The sequence below is a fragment of the Eleginops maclovinus genome, chromosome 4 (assembly GCF_036324505.1).
Source record: "Eleginops maclovinus isolate JMC-PN-2008 ecotype Puerto Natales chromosome 4, JC_Emac_rtc_rv5, whole genome shotgun sequence".
Lineage (NCBI taxonomy): Eukaryota > Metazoa > Chordata > Actinopteri > Perciformes > Eleginopidae > Eleginops > Eleginops maclovinus.
Genome location: NC_086352.1, coordinates 22,626,904 through 22,642,780, shown reverse-complemented (window position 1 = coordinate 22,642,780; position 15,877 = coordinate 22,626,904). Strand labels below are relative to the sequence as shown.

General features: G+C 40.1%; 1 protein-coding gene across 1 annotated transcript; it reads right to left on the bottom strand.

The window, feature by feature from the left end:
* Positions 1-2,726: 2,726 nt before the first annotated feature.
* On the bottom strand, positions 2,727-15,528 carry ppef1 (protein phosphatase, EF-hand calcium binding domain 1). The gene is made up of 20 exons (XM_063880704.1): positions 15,333-15,528; positions 13,874-15,121; positions 12,697-12,845; positions 11,615-11,647; positions 11,247-11,374; positions 11,086-11,146; positions 8,368-8,531; positions 8,072-8,186; positions 7,564-7,610; positions 7,187-7,353; positions 7,065-7,101; positions 6,781-6,930; positions 6,323-6,474; positions 6,003-6,240; positions 5,715-5,900; positions 5,481-5,623; positions 5,106-5,212; positions 4,836-4,999; positions 4,130-4,214; positions 2,727-4,038 (listed from the first exon to the last, which is right to left on the bottom strand). Exons 3-20 carry the CDS (start codon positions 12,749-12,751, stop codon positions 3,812-3,814), a joined length of 2,259 nt encoding a protein of 752 aa, XP_063736774.1. The 5' UTR covers positions 12,752-12,845; positions 13,874-15,121; positions 15,333-15,528; the 3' UTR covers positions 2,727-3,811.
* Positions 15,529-15,877: the final 349 nt, after the last annotated feature.

Here is a 15,877-nt window from a genome sequence, read left to right as displayed (position 1 = left end):
GCCTTCATTTGCAAATTAATTAAAGAACTTTTGAGCAGCGACTTCACCTACCCAGACAAACAGGTGTGGTGCCGTTCCAGACGTCCCCTGGCTGGCAGTAGCTGTGTATGTCTCCATGAGCTAGCGTATAACCAGGATAGCAGGCATACTGAATGTAGTGTTTGTACTCTGTGGGACCTGGATTCTCCACATTATGAAAGTAAAAGGTCCCGTGAGCGGGCACAGGTGGGTAGGTGCACACAGGTCGCCTGCTGAGGGTCAGAGACAGGGGAGGGGTTGTAGAGTTGATGTTGTGGTATTCAGAACCATGAGCTCTGTGCTCAGTGGGGGTAGAGGTGTTTGAAGGAACATTAGTTTTAATATTGGACTTGGTAGAGTTGGGATAGAAGGGTAATAAGGAAGGGGAAGGTGATGAAGCTTTGGTAGATGTTAAATGAACAGAAGTAGTTAGTAAAGTCTCTGTGGGATCCACCTTTTCTTCAGATTCAGGCTGAGAAGAAGGAGGATACTGGAAGCCAGTTTCAACCTGATGGTCTTTATCAGTTTGTAAGGAGCGTGTTACGACTTCAGAGGGAGACACATAATCCCACGATGAAACAGGTTCTCCAGACGAGAACTGTTTTTCACTGCTGGGCACTCGAAGAGCAGATTTGGTGCGTTGGAGTGGTTCAAACATCACAGCATTCGTGACAGCAGTAAGAGCTTGTGTAAGGGCTGTTGAAAGTAATGGTGATGGTGAGGGGTTTGATTGTTCTTTTTTGGACACTAATGATAAGGTAGATAGGATAATGGTAGACGGATGTGATTTAGAGGCATCTTCGTCCACCTTCTCTGTTTCCTCCCGTGAGTCTTTTGCCTGCGAGCCATTTCTCCCAATTCCTGTTTCTGCCACTCGAGCTTTGTTTGCCTCCTGATGAGTTCTCTGAACTCCATCTTCAGATTTAAAATCGTGGAAGTGACCATTCTGCTGCAAGTGGACTTTTGAGAGAGTCACTTTAAGCCTCTCACTGCTGGACATTTGAGGTGGCGTTTGAGACAAACTTAATTTGAGGACTGATTCTTTGGAGGCAGTATCAGTGAGGGTGTCGTAGTGGGACTGTTGTTGAGTCTTCACAACTACGGCAGCCTGCAGGTTCTGCAGTGTGTTTAGTTTTTGCACGCTGACACCTGAAGACAAGCCCATCATGTCTGACTCTAACAGGGAAAAGAGAAAAACAATATCAAATGGTAAAGTGTAATGAATTTTTACCTTCACCAATTTACTTCTTTACATCGTACTTTCTAATAAAAGTAAATAAGCGGATTTCCAAAAATGTGAAACTATTGATTTAGCTTTGTTTATGCTTACCTTTGCATACAGGCTTTGTGCTATTCCACATGTGGCCCTTACAGTATAACATTGAGGGCCCCTGTAGTCGAAAGCCACTATTACAGCTGAACACCGTCCAAGAGCCATCCTCCTTCATGCTGCTGGTCCCGTGTCTGGGCGGCCCTGGGTTAGTGCAGCCGGAGCCTGAAAGAAGGGAAAATCAGGAAAAGTGATTTAAAGTTTGAGACTGAATAGGGGGCTTTGTTACCTTTGTTGTTCAGCTCTCTACTTCACACAATCTATAAATAGTGTAAACAAAAGTTGAGTCAAATTAGTTATGGTATTCTCTTAATGCATCTCCAGAAAAATACAAAAATCCTAAAATCTGACACTAAAGGTTTACAGATCATGCTCATAAGTGACGCCTTACCGACACACACTGGGGTGTCCCGGGACCAGGTCCCAGACACACAGCTGTTAGTTTTGTATCCATGGAGCTTGAAGCCAGCACGACAGCGAAAGATCACCAGCAGTCCTCCGTAACGGAAAAACGTCTGCCCATTCTCCAGGTGTCTAAAACTGCTGCATCCCTCCGCACCACACGCTGTGGGACATTTTGACAGTGAATGGGGGTAAAACACTGCTTACTCTACACTAAAAAACAAGTGTTAAAATGATCTTGAAGAAGTACCTGCAGTGTAGATGCAGAGCAAAGCGACCAGTGCTGCCAGGAGCCCCATCTGAACTCACAGGTGGGATGTGAGGCTAAAGAGAAGTACTTGGAGGGCGGAAGTGGGAAGTATGTTATGAGAGGTTGGAGATTGAGGGGAGGGGATCTGGGATTACTACAGGATGGGCAGACTGGAGCACAAGTAAGGAAGGAAGGAGGGGTAAGATAATGCATACCCAAAACACTCTGACAGATGGATAGGGAGGTTACAGGGGAGATGCTGTTTGATCCTGCTTTCACTTCTCATGAAGTCACATTATGCTTGAATTTGTCAAAAATAGACAGAAATATCCAAGAAGTCTGGCAGTAAAACAATCAGTAAAAACACCTCTGGCCTCTTGAAAGTAAGAAGTGTGTACATGTGCCTAAAGTGTGTTTATGTGTGTCCTGTAAAATCTGAACCCATCATTTTCTTTTACAGGATACCTAGGAATGTTTTACAGCTCTCACTGTGTGGTAATTACAGTGGGCAGGATGTAAAGACTACACACACACACACACACACACACACACACACACACACACACACACACACACACACACACACACACACACACACACACACACACACACACACACACACACACACACACACACACACACACACACACACACACACACACAAACGGAGTCCAAATACATACACATGGTACAAATATTAGTATAAAAAAAACGTTTTATTCTCTCTTGGTTAACAACTGATCATGGACTTCCTGACACCCTATCTATAGCGGCAGAGTGTCTCTATTGTTTATACTGTTGAAACTGTCAGGCATCAATACATGTAAAACTACAGTGCGTGGCAGCACACTGGAACTCCTGCTGTACACCTGTTTCTCACAAGTGAGCAAAGGCTTAGAGGTGTGCTAAATTACACTATACCTGAAAAGCAAATTGTAAATCCTCATTGGATAAAATTGCTATATAAATGAAGATCAAAATAACATATTCATTCTAAATACTGTAAAATATCAATCAATCCAAAGTTTCTCCGGTCATTTCATGTCAAAACAATAAAAATGTCAGCCGGTGGCACAAGATTCAAATAGAATAAATCACCATTAGTTATTAAGAACCATTGTTGTGCAAATAGTTGTGCAATACCAATGTATGTGCAATATATAAACATAAATATGCCATTATCAATAACTGTGTAATATTACCTGGCTGCTATATCTCCTTCAGGATGTGTATTTTGTAAATTGTGTGTTTTTCTTTATCTTGATTTTTTCTTTTAAATGCATATTTTCTTTTGTAAAGCTGTCTTTGGCTCTGTTGCTGCAGTAGCAAATTTAAATTTCCCCTCTATGGGACGAATAAAGGGACTTTGATTCTGATTTAAAACGATCAATGCACCAAAATTGATGCCGATCCATCTGGTTGATGTGGAGATATTCCACTGTTCTGAAAGCTTTTGCCAGCTGGAGGTACAAGATAAATGTCAGAGGAAGTCTTAGAAACATATCCTCTGAGAAAGATAAATGTATTCACAAAGTCTCACGGAAATTCTTCAAATTATGGTTGAATACTTTTCACTTTGAAATCAAAATGGTGGATGGAAGCATCCTAAACAACGCCATCCCTGAGAGTTGATTAAAATACTCCTAGGACTGACAGAATGCACCAATAACGGTAAGGTACATCACCAAATGGCAGCTATTTTACTATATTTTAACTTCAGAAGTACTAAATAATTTATTCTTGTCCACTTCCCCTTTTTCCTTCCTGCTGTTCCATGCAGGACTTCCGGTGTATCATTCAGATTCCCGTGTTCATGAACACCTGTCTCCATTCATTTTTTCGTTGAGTTGCTGATCCTTATTGTCCAATTTGTGTACCACTCTGAAGGCCTCTAAGAACTCAGTGAAGTCTATACTGCCGTCTTTGTTGAAGTCGATACTTCGGGCCAGGTCATCGATGGCTCTGTCGTCGATGTCGACCCCCAGGTGTGCGCTGAAGAGACGCCAGGTGTGACGAAACTCCTCGACGGAGATCAGACCTGAACAACACACGTACAGACATAAACTAAACTGTATGGATTACTACAGGATGGGCAGACATTTTAAATTATTGACACAACATTTTTTTACCTGAATGGTCTTTGTCTATAATGTTGAATATTATCTCAATGTCTGTCCTGTATCTGAAAAGGGTCTCAGCCATGTTTGGTGTCACCTAAAAGAAGAAAAGAGGAAAAGAAAGCAGGACACTAAAACAACCGCTACCTGCTGTGGGTGAATTTAAACTATCATACTAAAATAATTAGTGACACAAGGGAAGAAAGGTAAAAGCATTGCATTAAAGTTTAGGTTCGAATTATCAGTAAAATGTACCCAGTTCAAAAGTACACATATAAAGAAATTGCACTCAGCATTACAGTGTGGTTGTAACTGAGTGTGCAGTTTAAACTACTGTATATATGAAAAGAAAACAAGAGGAGACATTAAACAAATATTAAATACTCTTTTCTGCATTGAAAAGCTCCCCACTGTGCTTCCTTGTGATATTACTGACCACTTTTTTTCTGTAGAGAATGACATTTCAACAACAGCAATTCATCATTTGGTTGCTGTTTGATGAAAAACCTATATTCTTACTTTTGATTCTGATTAAAAGATTGGAAAAAACTCTGTTTTGTAATCTTTTAACTTATTGACTGATTTTAAAGGTTCCTGAAAACTACAGGCATCAAATTGACCCATTGAAGACAACATTTCTCTCTGAAATGTAAAAAGGTATAAACTTCAAATACAAACGTCCCAAAATACCCTTTAAGGACCCTTTCACTTCTCTAACCTGAGGCAGAGGAATCCCTGAATCCATATCCTCGAAGCAGGATTTATACTCCACACTGCCATCTGGTGCCAGACGGGCTAAGTGCGGACGAAGTGTCCTCCAGGGCAGGTCCAGCCTCAGGACAGACTCCAACACCTGAGCCCATTCACTGACTGACACATTACCTGAGAAAAAAACATGTAATTGTTTCATTTAACAACTATACATATATATGTCAAACTGGGTAAACAGGTGTTTATTATTGAAGCAAACAGAGTTAAAAAAGCCCACCGGTGTTCTTGTGGTCGTACTGCTGGAGGCCTGACAGCAGCTCAGAGCGGTGAGAGAACAGCTTTTCCTTCAGGGCCTTGAGAGCAGAGCCTTCAGCAACTCGTACTCTGCAGACAAAATAAGGTCACGATCATGGTTGCAAAACATAAAGATATGTGTACCGGTATATATTATGGGAAGTTTTGGGATATTAAACAGACAAATGCAGAAGAATCCTCACAGTGGAGATTCTGAAACAAGCTTATAAATGAACTGTTCTATCATGTGTACAACCCTATTTATTCTAGTTTGAATGAATTAATCCATTAATGAACTTCTTGTTTTATTACTGTAGCGCTTTGGGTCATCTGCCCCATTTTTTGGGGTAAGTTGTACCTCTGTGTCAGGGTGAGTTTGCGTGTTGTGCGGCTGACTTGGTACTGGTAGAAGCGGGGAACCAGTTCTCGGCCCACTTTAATGTAGGCACCACGGTTGCTCCCCTCCTCATAGTAGTTTGACGCTGAGAAAATGGTGATCACCTGTACAACAAACACTTACACATTTATTTCTCCAGACTCAAATATTTTTGGGATAATCTGAATTATTTTCTTGCCTCTCCCTCTCATCTACCTGTCCACCATGACAGAGCTCATATCCCTCCTGTTTGCACTCGTGGGATCGGATGAGCAGCTGGAGTCCGTGCTTGAGCAGCAGTCTCTGGGTAACATCCGGCCCAAAGTAGCAGCCTCCTCCTCTGAATATGTTTGGACTGCAGCCTTCTTGAGTTTTAGGGTCACTCCACAAAATATCCACTATCTGCAAGAGTGTGAAAAACAGAACAAAAGTGCAGAATAAGACACAGGACACAGTAGAGCAGAACTGAACAATATTAATGTATTTCCCACTGTATCCTCTGACCTGTTTCCATTCCAGATCTTGTTGAGGCGGTAAAGGAGGGGCGACAGAGGACAGGGAGTCCAGGAAAGGCACCTGGAGGACATTGACATTACAGGGCATCCTGGGAGAAGGGCAAGGATGAGGCGAGAGGGAGGATGGAGTTCGAGGAGAGCAGAGTGAAGAGGAGGACGAGGACGATGATGAGGAGGAGGAAGTGGAGACAGTGCTGTCTTGTCGGCGATTCCCGCATCGCCTTTTTCTACAAAAAAGAAGAGAAGGCTTGTCATTAAACAAGAAGCCTTTTTATACACTTTAAGAACAGCAATGGGCTGCGGTAAGACCTCTGGCTGGGGGTTCTATGGTCTTTGCTGTGGCTGCAACTGCTGCTGGGACGTGAGCTGGCTGTTGATCTCCCTCTTTTCATCTGGCTGCAGGACTGACCGATGTCCAGCTGCTCCAAACTACGTCTAGGAAACCTTAGGGCAGATTTGACCTTGAACACCAGAGGAGATAAGAAATAAATAAAGTTTGGACAAAGCTATTTGTTTGACCACTTGAAGTTCAAGCTGACTTAATATGTCAAGTGTCTAATGACAGTGGTAAATACAGTTTGTTGAACAGATTATAAAACCTTTTGTGGCATATCTGTGATTTTTTATTTTGGGCTATATAAAGTTTATACACATCCTTAGTACAGTATAGACTCTTAGAAGGAGTAAAAAAAAAGCTGGACCGCTAGGGGCCAACATTGATTATTGCAGTTAAAGAGTACAGATGGAAGGTGAAGGGTTCCTTTCACCTTGTGCCTCTCTATAGAGCTTAGGAAGTCCAGGTTGGTCTGGTCTGATATGCCTCCGTGAACAATCAGGATTTTTCCATCAATGACAGTCGCGATGGGCAGGAGGCTGAAAACGTCCTGAAACAGCTGGAGGATCTCCCTGCCATGAGTCTGCACAGTCAGACTGATTATCAATTCAGCTGCTGTGACTGTCAGCAGTTACATGCCACAACCTGCAGAGCATGCAACTCAGTACAATACTAGTAGACAGCAGAATAATGGCATCTCTCAGGACTCTACTGTACCTTGTATTTCTGCATGACTTCTCTTGTGAATCCATATCTGAAACAACAATGTATTTTAGTTTTCCTTCCTTTATATTTGTGGTAAACCTACATGGATAAATGCTTTTTTTCTTCCTACCAACCTGAGATTCATTATGTGGTCTTCATGGTTTCCTCGGTTGAGGTGCATGTAGTCGGGGTAGAGCAGCAGGTAGGCGAACAGAAGGACGACCACTTCGATTGACTTTTTCCCACGGTCCACAAAGTCCCCATTGAACACATATGGTGTCTCCGCAGAGGGAAGGCCGTTCTGAACCACAGCAACATGTCGTAAAATCAACTGACTTCAAGTCAGATCTTGAAGTCCTGAATGCATGCGTTTGATGTGGCTTTGACTTGCATTTAATTCTATTTTACTTTTGTATACAGTCTGAATATATGCATTGCATACAACTTATGTGCAGCTAGTGAATGGTCAGGACACATTTGTTGCACTGAAAAAAATATAGCTTTACAGTACCTTATAAAATATGAGGAGTAAGTCATCAAGCCGGCCGTGTAGGTCTCCTGTACCAAATAGGAACATCTCATCAATGGAAACATTGAAATGCTATTTATGGATCAAATCCTTAATTTACAGAGGAGGTTGAACATTCTTCTATGGTATGAAAACCCCTCAACCACCAGTGATTTCTAATTAAGTATTCTTGAGCTTAATGAGATGCTAATCTGCAGGAAGAGGCAGCCGGGGAAGTCAAGAGCCTGATCAGTGTGCAAATAAACAAGAGTCATTCTTGAAACACTGCCATTAAGATACATTCAACTGTATTTAAGACACATTTGTAGGCATCAGCGATCATTTAATCAGTATGAAGGTTATTTACGTACAATGGCCCACTGTATTCTGCAATAAGGCGGATGCACATCAGTGGAATCACAAAGACAGAGACCTAAATGTCCATTGTGACTTAAACATTACAATTATGAATCTTTAATTATCAAGTGAAAGTGTGGTTATGGCCACCCACCACATATAGTGATCTCATTGGTGTAGGATGTCGACAAGTGAGTGATGTTGGGCATCTGTTTGAGGAGCTTCTTGGTCTCATACAGCAGTTGCAGAACATATCTGGCATGTAGAGTCTGTGTGAAATAAAAACTATTAAAATCATTGAAAGCATCCACATGCAATAGTGTGTGTGTGTGTGTGTGTGTGTGTGTGTGTGTGTGTGTGTGTGTGTGTGTGTGTGTGTGTGTGTGTGTGTGTGTGTGTGTGTGTGTGTGTGGGTGGGTGGGTGGAAGAGAGAGACCCATGTTACTGTACCTGTTGCTCTTTAAATGCACCCAGGAGAGCGCTGGTATCAGACACGGAGAGAGGAAACGAGAGTCGGGGTCCGCTGTATGACTCTGGAACAGGGATCAGGTTGTAGCCGGTCTCTCTGCCTAACCAGGGATCCACCACCGGGTCCAGAAGCTGCGAGATCAAGTCTGGAGGATACAGCATGCAGGGAAGGGGCCATACTGAGCTCATTCTCATTAATGGCTCTCTGTTTAATGTGACTGAAATTAAAGCTATAGGTCCATAAATAGCAGCTCTTAACGTGATATAACTGTAGGAAAAAGCTCAATACTAAAAGTTGGGCATATCTATAAAATCTTACACTGCCTGGCCAAAAAAAAGGTCACACACTCGAATATTTCGTTGGAGCGCCTTTAGCTTTGATTAAGGCATGCATTCGCTGTGGCATTGTTTCCACAAGCTTCTGCAATGTCACAATATTTAATTCTGTCTTGCATTCATTTTTCGTCAAGATCTTGTATTGATGACGGGAGATTCGGACCACTGCGCAAAGTCTTCTCCCGCACATCCCAAAGATTCTCAATCAGGTTCAGGTCTGGACTCTGCGGTGGCCAATCCATGTGTGAAAATGATGTCTCATGCTCCCTGAACAACTCTTTCACAATTTGAGCCCGATGGATCCTGGCATTGTCATCTTGGAACATGCCCGTGCCATCAGGGAAGAAAGAATCCATTGATGGAATAACCTGGTCAATCAGTATATTCAGGTTCATAGCACTGCCCCCACAGGCTTGTACAGCAGGCACTAAGCATGATGGGTGCATCCCTTCAGCCGCCTCTCTTCTTACCCTGATGCGCCAATCACTCGGGAACAGGGTAAATCTGGACTCATCAGACCACATGACCTTCTTCCATTGCTCCAGAGTCCCATCTTTATGCTCTATAGCAAATTGAAGCCGTTTTTTTCCGATTAGCCTCACTGACAAATGGTTTTCTTACGGCTACACAGCTGTTTAGTCCCAATCCCCTTGAGTTCCCTTGGCATTGTGCATGTGGAAATGCTCTTACTTTCACTATTAAACATGGAGATCGATACTGGTTTAGCAAAAATAGACAATTATGATGATTAAAATTAATAAATTAAAATGATGTCACAGAATACAGTATTCTTTTAAACATGACATTTAAAGGAGCACTGAAAGCAAAAAGTAGGTCCCCACGCAGTTTCAGGGCTCTAAAACACTTTAAATTACTTCAATATTTCTGTTATTATCTGTTGTTGTATGAAGACAGAAAATGCATTTAAAAAAGTGTGAAAAGTTCAATAAAAACCTTTTATGGCTCCACCTGAACGCAATCTAATAAATGTGTTATCAATTGAGTCAATGTCAGAGTAAGAAAATGTTTGTGTTGAGTGAGAAAAAAGTGAGCTACACAGAAATGCTGCCCCTACAATGCCACATTAGCCCACTAATTGTGAGTTGTATTGTGGGTAATGTAGGCCCAAGGTTTGACCAACAATAATTTATAGAAGGTGTGAAATAAAAAAAGATAATGAATGAATTATTTCTTATTAATTTGTTATTATTATTATTATTATTATTATTATTAGTTGTTATTATTGCATTTCTTCATATTAAATAGGATGTTATAGTGCAATGAGTGACAGGATTATACAAAAGGTTGACAAATTAGAGGAAAAGTTCATGTTTCAAAATGTGTGGCTTGCTTTTAACAGCATCTTTTTTTTTTTTTTTTACAATTTTTACTTTGACATTTTAAGCAGCATCAAAATTCAAGTGTTTAAGAAATTCTGGCACCTGTAGAAATCCTGAAGATGAATGAAGTCAACTATTAAAGGCGAGAAAAATATGAACGATTTACCCACTGAATTAAAATCCAGTTTAGAGATTTTAATTTATAGTTCCTGGTAAAAAACAGCTTGACACAGCACCACATCCAGCTCTGTTGCCTCACTGCTGTAATAAAAGACCACTCTAATATGCTAATGTAACCTCTAATTTATGCAAACAACAACAACAGTCATCTACCTCCAGGCCTATTTCTCTTCTGTAAGTCTTTTGTCTATTTCACCTTTATGGTCTATTAATTGTCCTTTATTTTGCCACACGGACATAAACAGATGGGTAATATTAAATACAAACAACAAAGTCTTCGCATCCCTTATGTTGACTGAACGCAAAATCCATGGAGAGGATGTGTTGTATATGTTAAGCTGTAAGGGCTGACCTAAATATTAGCTAGTTAATGGAGCATTATGCTTTTTAGTTGGACATACTTCAGCCACAGCTGTGTTGTTGCAACACATTGGCCTCCACATTAACAGTAGTTGCTAAGCAACAGGGTATACCCAATGGCTTTCTAATGCAGACCAAAATACAGCATGCCTAACAAAGCTGGTGTTAATATCATGGAGGTAAGAGTGGACAATTTAAATGTTTGATACGTCTCTAAATCTGTTTACCAACAAGTCATATATGATAAACCTAAATAGAATAAAAAAAGTAAGCAATACAACAGACACAGACATTCCTGAAGTAATTGCTTTACATGTACAGCACAGTGCACGTGCATTGATACTCATATGAGCACTGTTATTAAATATTTTTAATTTAAAATTAACTTTACCTCCAACAATTTAAAATAACAAAGTGTTTTTATACTCATAATACTATCTAACTCTGACATTATATAGATAAAAGTAATATTTTGACTCCCAACCTGGTCCATTTTCATTCAGCTGAGTAAAGTTGTCGAGCATGAAACTGAAGAAGCTTGAAAGCTAAAGAGGAAAAACAAAATATGTTTTAGCTTTCGGATGCTTCTCAAATTAGCATACATGTGTACCTGAGTTTGGAGGAAGCTGCTGTGCTAAGAGTCACCTGTAGCTGGTCCTGTTCCCCGGCATATTCAATGGACTGGAAGATGTTCCAAGTATACCTGCGCCTCATCTCCAGACGGGCCATGTAGCGCCGGTACCATCGCTGGATCAGAACTGCTGCCTTCATAGCTATGACAAAAGCCCCAGCTGTTATATTTCATTTGGATGGGAGACATGTTTGAATGTCTGGAGTCACAGTCATACAGTACAGGAAAATTACTTGTGACCGTTATTTAGTATTCTACCTGACAGGGAGTCACAGGAGAACTTCTCTTAATTGTATTGCACATTTGGTAAACATTCACATTAAAAGGCCTGCAATGCACATGCAACATATGTCACAGACTTTAGAAATGAGTAGGGTCTTACTCAGAGCTGGGCAGGGAGTCTTAACTGTGTCATCTGTGAGAAGAAGAGGAAAATGAAGTACAATTCAGCAAAAGCAACTGGTAATGAAATAAAATCATGTCAAAGACAACACACAGACAAACACAGACACACAGACAAACACACACACACACACACACACACACACACACACACACACACACACACACACACACACACACACACACACACACACACACACACACACACACACACACACACACACACATTAGAGATAACAAGACACAGGGGAGGTCATGAGCAACAGTGGGACTGGAGAAGCAAAGCAAATTAAAAGGGCTTTCAGGAGAAACAGCACTCATTAAAGAGAGAGGACAGACTGTGAACACAGAGACGCACAATCTGTCAAACACCTGGCGTGTGTGAGCAACAGGTCTGAGGAAAATGTACTACAGCAGAAAATTAATTACCATCAGATTCATACTACGCAGTGTGACATGGAGATGCATATTGAGATGCTATGACTACTGCAAACAATACACCCTTTAAAGAGCAAACATTGTCTCAACTATGTAAAAAAAGGAGCAATAAAAATACTGCAACTCGTGATTATTGAATATTCTACCAGTTACTCTTTTAATTAATCAATTTTAGTTTAGTATATGAAATAAAAAGGAAATGTGAGAAAATACCTATCACAGAGTCCAAGATGATATTAAACTTAACCTAAATATATTCAGTTTACAATATCATAAAGACAAAAACTACACATCCTCATACTTGAGGAGCTGCAAAAGAGATTCAAGGTCATTTTCGATTCTGATTCATATTCTGTCAACCAACTAATTGAATATTTGTTTCCGCTCTAGTTTTTAATTTTGGACTGAGAAGAGGATATCTATATTTGGGAATCTAGTCTCTGGTTTCAAACAATTGAATATCAGACTGTATCAAAGTATTTCATGTGAAATCTTAACATAAATTGAATTGAAGTGTGTCCAAGTACACACAAATATGTATGCTTAAAATCTAATTGGTATGAAGCACGTATGGAATATTTTCACTCATCTGGACTTATACCATGTCAGCATACATTTTCTTACCGGTCTCAATTATTTTCCCTTGTGTCTCTGTAGCAACGGAGGTGCCACATCCCATGATGACCGACAAAGAGTTCCCGGAGGTCACATCAGTCAGTTCTTCCAAAGATGAGTCACATCTGGCTGGTGGTAAGCGATTGCTGCCCGGAGACCTGAAAAGTTACACAAATACTATTGTTGAGCTGCATGATTCATCTATAAAACAGTGAAGTTTGTTTTAGGTTGAATATAAAAAACAAAAAAGGACATTAAAGTGGATTGTTCAGTACTATCTTCATAATTGTTTTCAGAATAATCTGTCAGAGGACGTTTAGCTCACAATCGTGCCTCACTCAGGGTTATCTGAGGGACCATTAATAAATTACTGTTGGAATGACACAATCAACATTATTTTACCTCCATGCTTACAAACCCAAATGAGTGAAAATGATGCTAAACAAGTTAAAATAAATGTGTCTTATGTGGCACCTCTTTTTTGAGTGTCACAAATAGATTTCGCTAAATGATTTCAGTTTGTTTGTTTTTTCCAAAGTTTCCATGTCATGTGATCCAGTGACTCCATATCAATGCAGCCTTGTTTTAGTACACTGGACAGATGGGTGAATCCAAATCCATACCAGATATAAACAAGAAGGACACACTCATCTTAATTGGATTATCCAGATGAAAGTCTGGACTTTGTTCATTAGCTCCTATTTATGTGAATATTCCAAAGAAAATGTAAATGTTTTTGTTAAAAAGTCTCATATGTTTGATAGTAATGAGTCCAAATCAAGGCTAAATTTTATACACTGGAAGAGGCTTATTGAACATCTTTGGAGACATTGAAACTAGATCTGAATATCCAACCAAAACTAACTTCACCGCTTTGTTTGACAAAGAAGAGATCATTTAGTCACTCTTTAGTTTATCAAATCTTTAAAGTCCAGGAGACACAGTATCAGGTCACAGCATCAAATGTGGAATAAAAAACACACACAACAAAGAAATCCTGGGAATACAATAAATCATGTAAATGGTTGCTATCACGTGCCAATATTCTCAAACAAACAGTTCATATTTTACAGAATTAGAAGGAAAATGTTTTGTAATTGCGCAGCATTTCAACATTTGAATCCACATGTTCCAAGGAAGTGTTCATGTATGTATCCGGTGCAATAAATCACATTGTTGTTCCTACCTGCTGCCCGTATCCGCATGATCCAGAAATCATGATAGAACAGAAAAACATCCGTCAAAATGGTGAACAAAATGTTTCTCTACATGTCCTGCCAAAGGTTTGAGAAAATTATACAGCGGTGAAAGTCTTTCAGCGACCGAAGCGGTGGACTCAGCAGCAGCTGATGGAGGCGAGCCCAGCGAAAGGCGGAGCAGCAGCAGGTGGATTTACAGAAAAACACGACACCTAAAGCTCGCTTATCTCTTCTGTTCCTTCTTAAAGCACATCTGAAATATTCCCCAGGTTATATTCACCATGACCCTTTTCTGTGCATTCATTGAAATTGTGATTAATGAAGCTTCACAAGGATACCGTTTACATTAGGGCGCCTGAAAAGATGTGATGGAAACTACTATCCACGAAGTTTGTTATGATCCTCAGGATAGCTTCTAATGATTGTCTTTACTCTGGCGCCACCCTTAGACCAGTTGTAACATTTAACCGAAAATGTGTTATGTTGTCCACGGGTAGGTTACTAAAATGACCTCAAAACATTTAATTTCTACATTTATAAAAACATTTGGAGAGTTTTGAGTGTGACAGGTTTGTTTCAAATAAATAGTTGACAAGCGAGAACACTTGAGCAACTGATGCTCAGCTTTGAGTTTAATGCTACAATATCTACCTTGGCTAATCAACAACAAAAAAGTTCACCTTTAAGTGTTTTTGCAAGACACCAACATGAGTAGTGGCAACTTGAATCATTGAAATGTACTTTATCATTAAAAAAAATAAGATATTTTCTCAGTATTTAAGCTATTATGAGTAATGGCATCACCACAAGACATGTCCTTGTTCCCTGCAAATGTTGTCATTTTAGTTGAACAGCTTGGATTCAAAGGACAGGGTGTCATTAATAAGCTTACATGAATAAACTTACTGAGGAGTAGGCCTAATTTTAATTTACTTACCAAATTGGTAGAGCATGCATGACTTGTAATGAAAAGGCAACAGATTAAAAATAAATATTTTTTAATGATAAAAGTTAAAATTATGACATTTAGCTGCTCTTCATGCTGCAGCTCTTGTACGAATCTTCCTTTGAACAATGGTGATGGCAGCTCTGATCTCCTGCTGAGTGATCACTTTCAGTCTGTTGGTTTTTGAAAGCCGGGAAGCTTCCAGGCTCACCAGTCTGATCAGGACTGGCTTGGGAAAACTGAGTCGACTGGCCAGGAAGTCTGGAATCTTCATCCCAGCTGGACGCACCTGCAGAAAAAGAAAGAAAGATGAAAATTCACAAGTGAGTTGTACTAAGGACTCTTTTCATGGTTTTAATCCAAAGCGTTGTTTCTTGCAAAGTCCACTTAAAAAGATAGGATTTTTATAACCTCTAATGTTAACATGTAAAAAGCTAAAATGTTTGATCAAGTTTCAAACATTTCTCTCTGCAAAGTACTGCTTGTGTTTTAGTTCCTACCTCTTTATGAGCTCTGTAGAGGAGAGTTGAGTGTGCTCTGGACCTCTTCTTTGTTTGTGGAGGAATCCTGCGTGTTGCGCGGGCAGTAACCTTCATTTTCTCAACAGCTTTGTCAAAAATCACACCTCAACTGATGCGCTTTACAGCAGGTTTTTTAGCAGGCCGGCAGGAGTGAAGTCAGGACAGAAAAGAGGGGTTAAAAAGGATGTTTTAATGAACACAAATTGAAGACAGCTGTGCTTAATTACTTTCACCCTGCAGGCTTTGAAAGCAGGAGTTTAGACATGTTTAGCCTGAGAGTCTACAGAAGACAGAATATCATTTAAAACCTCAATGCTGCACTTGTCTACAACTTTAAAATGCACAATCTGATCTGATCTGATTTGAGAGATAATTATATAATAGCATCATTATCAATATAGTTCTCATGATTTAAGGGCTTTCTTCTCATTGACATTTTAATCTCTTAACTATGACAAGTTGTGGATTTACTTGAATGTAGAGGTGGTGAAATACAAGTATATTTTGTTCTAAAGCACACTTGC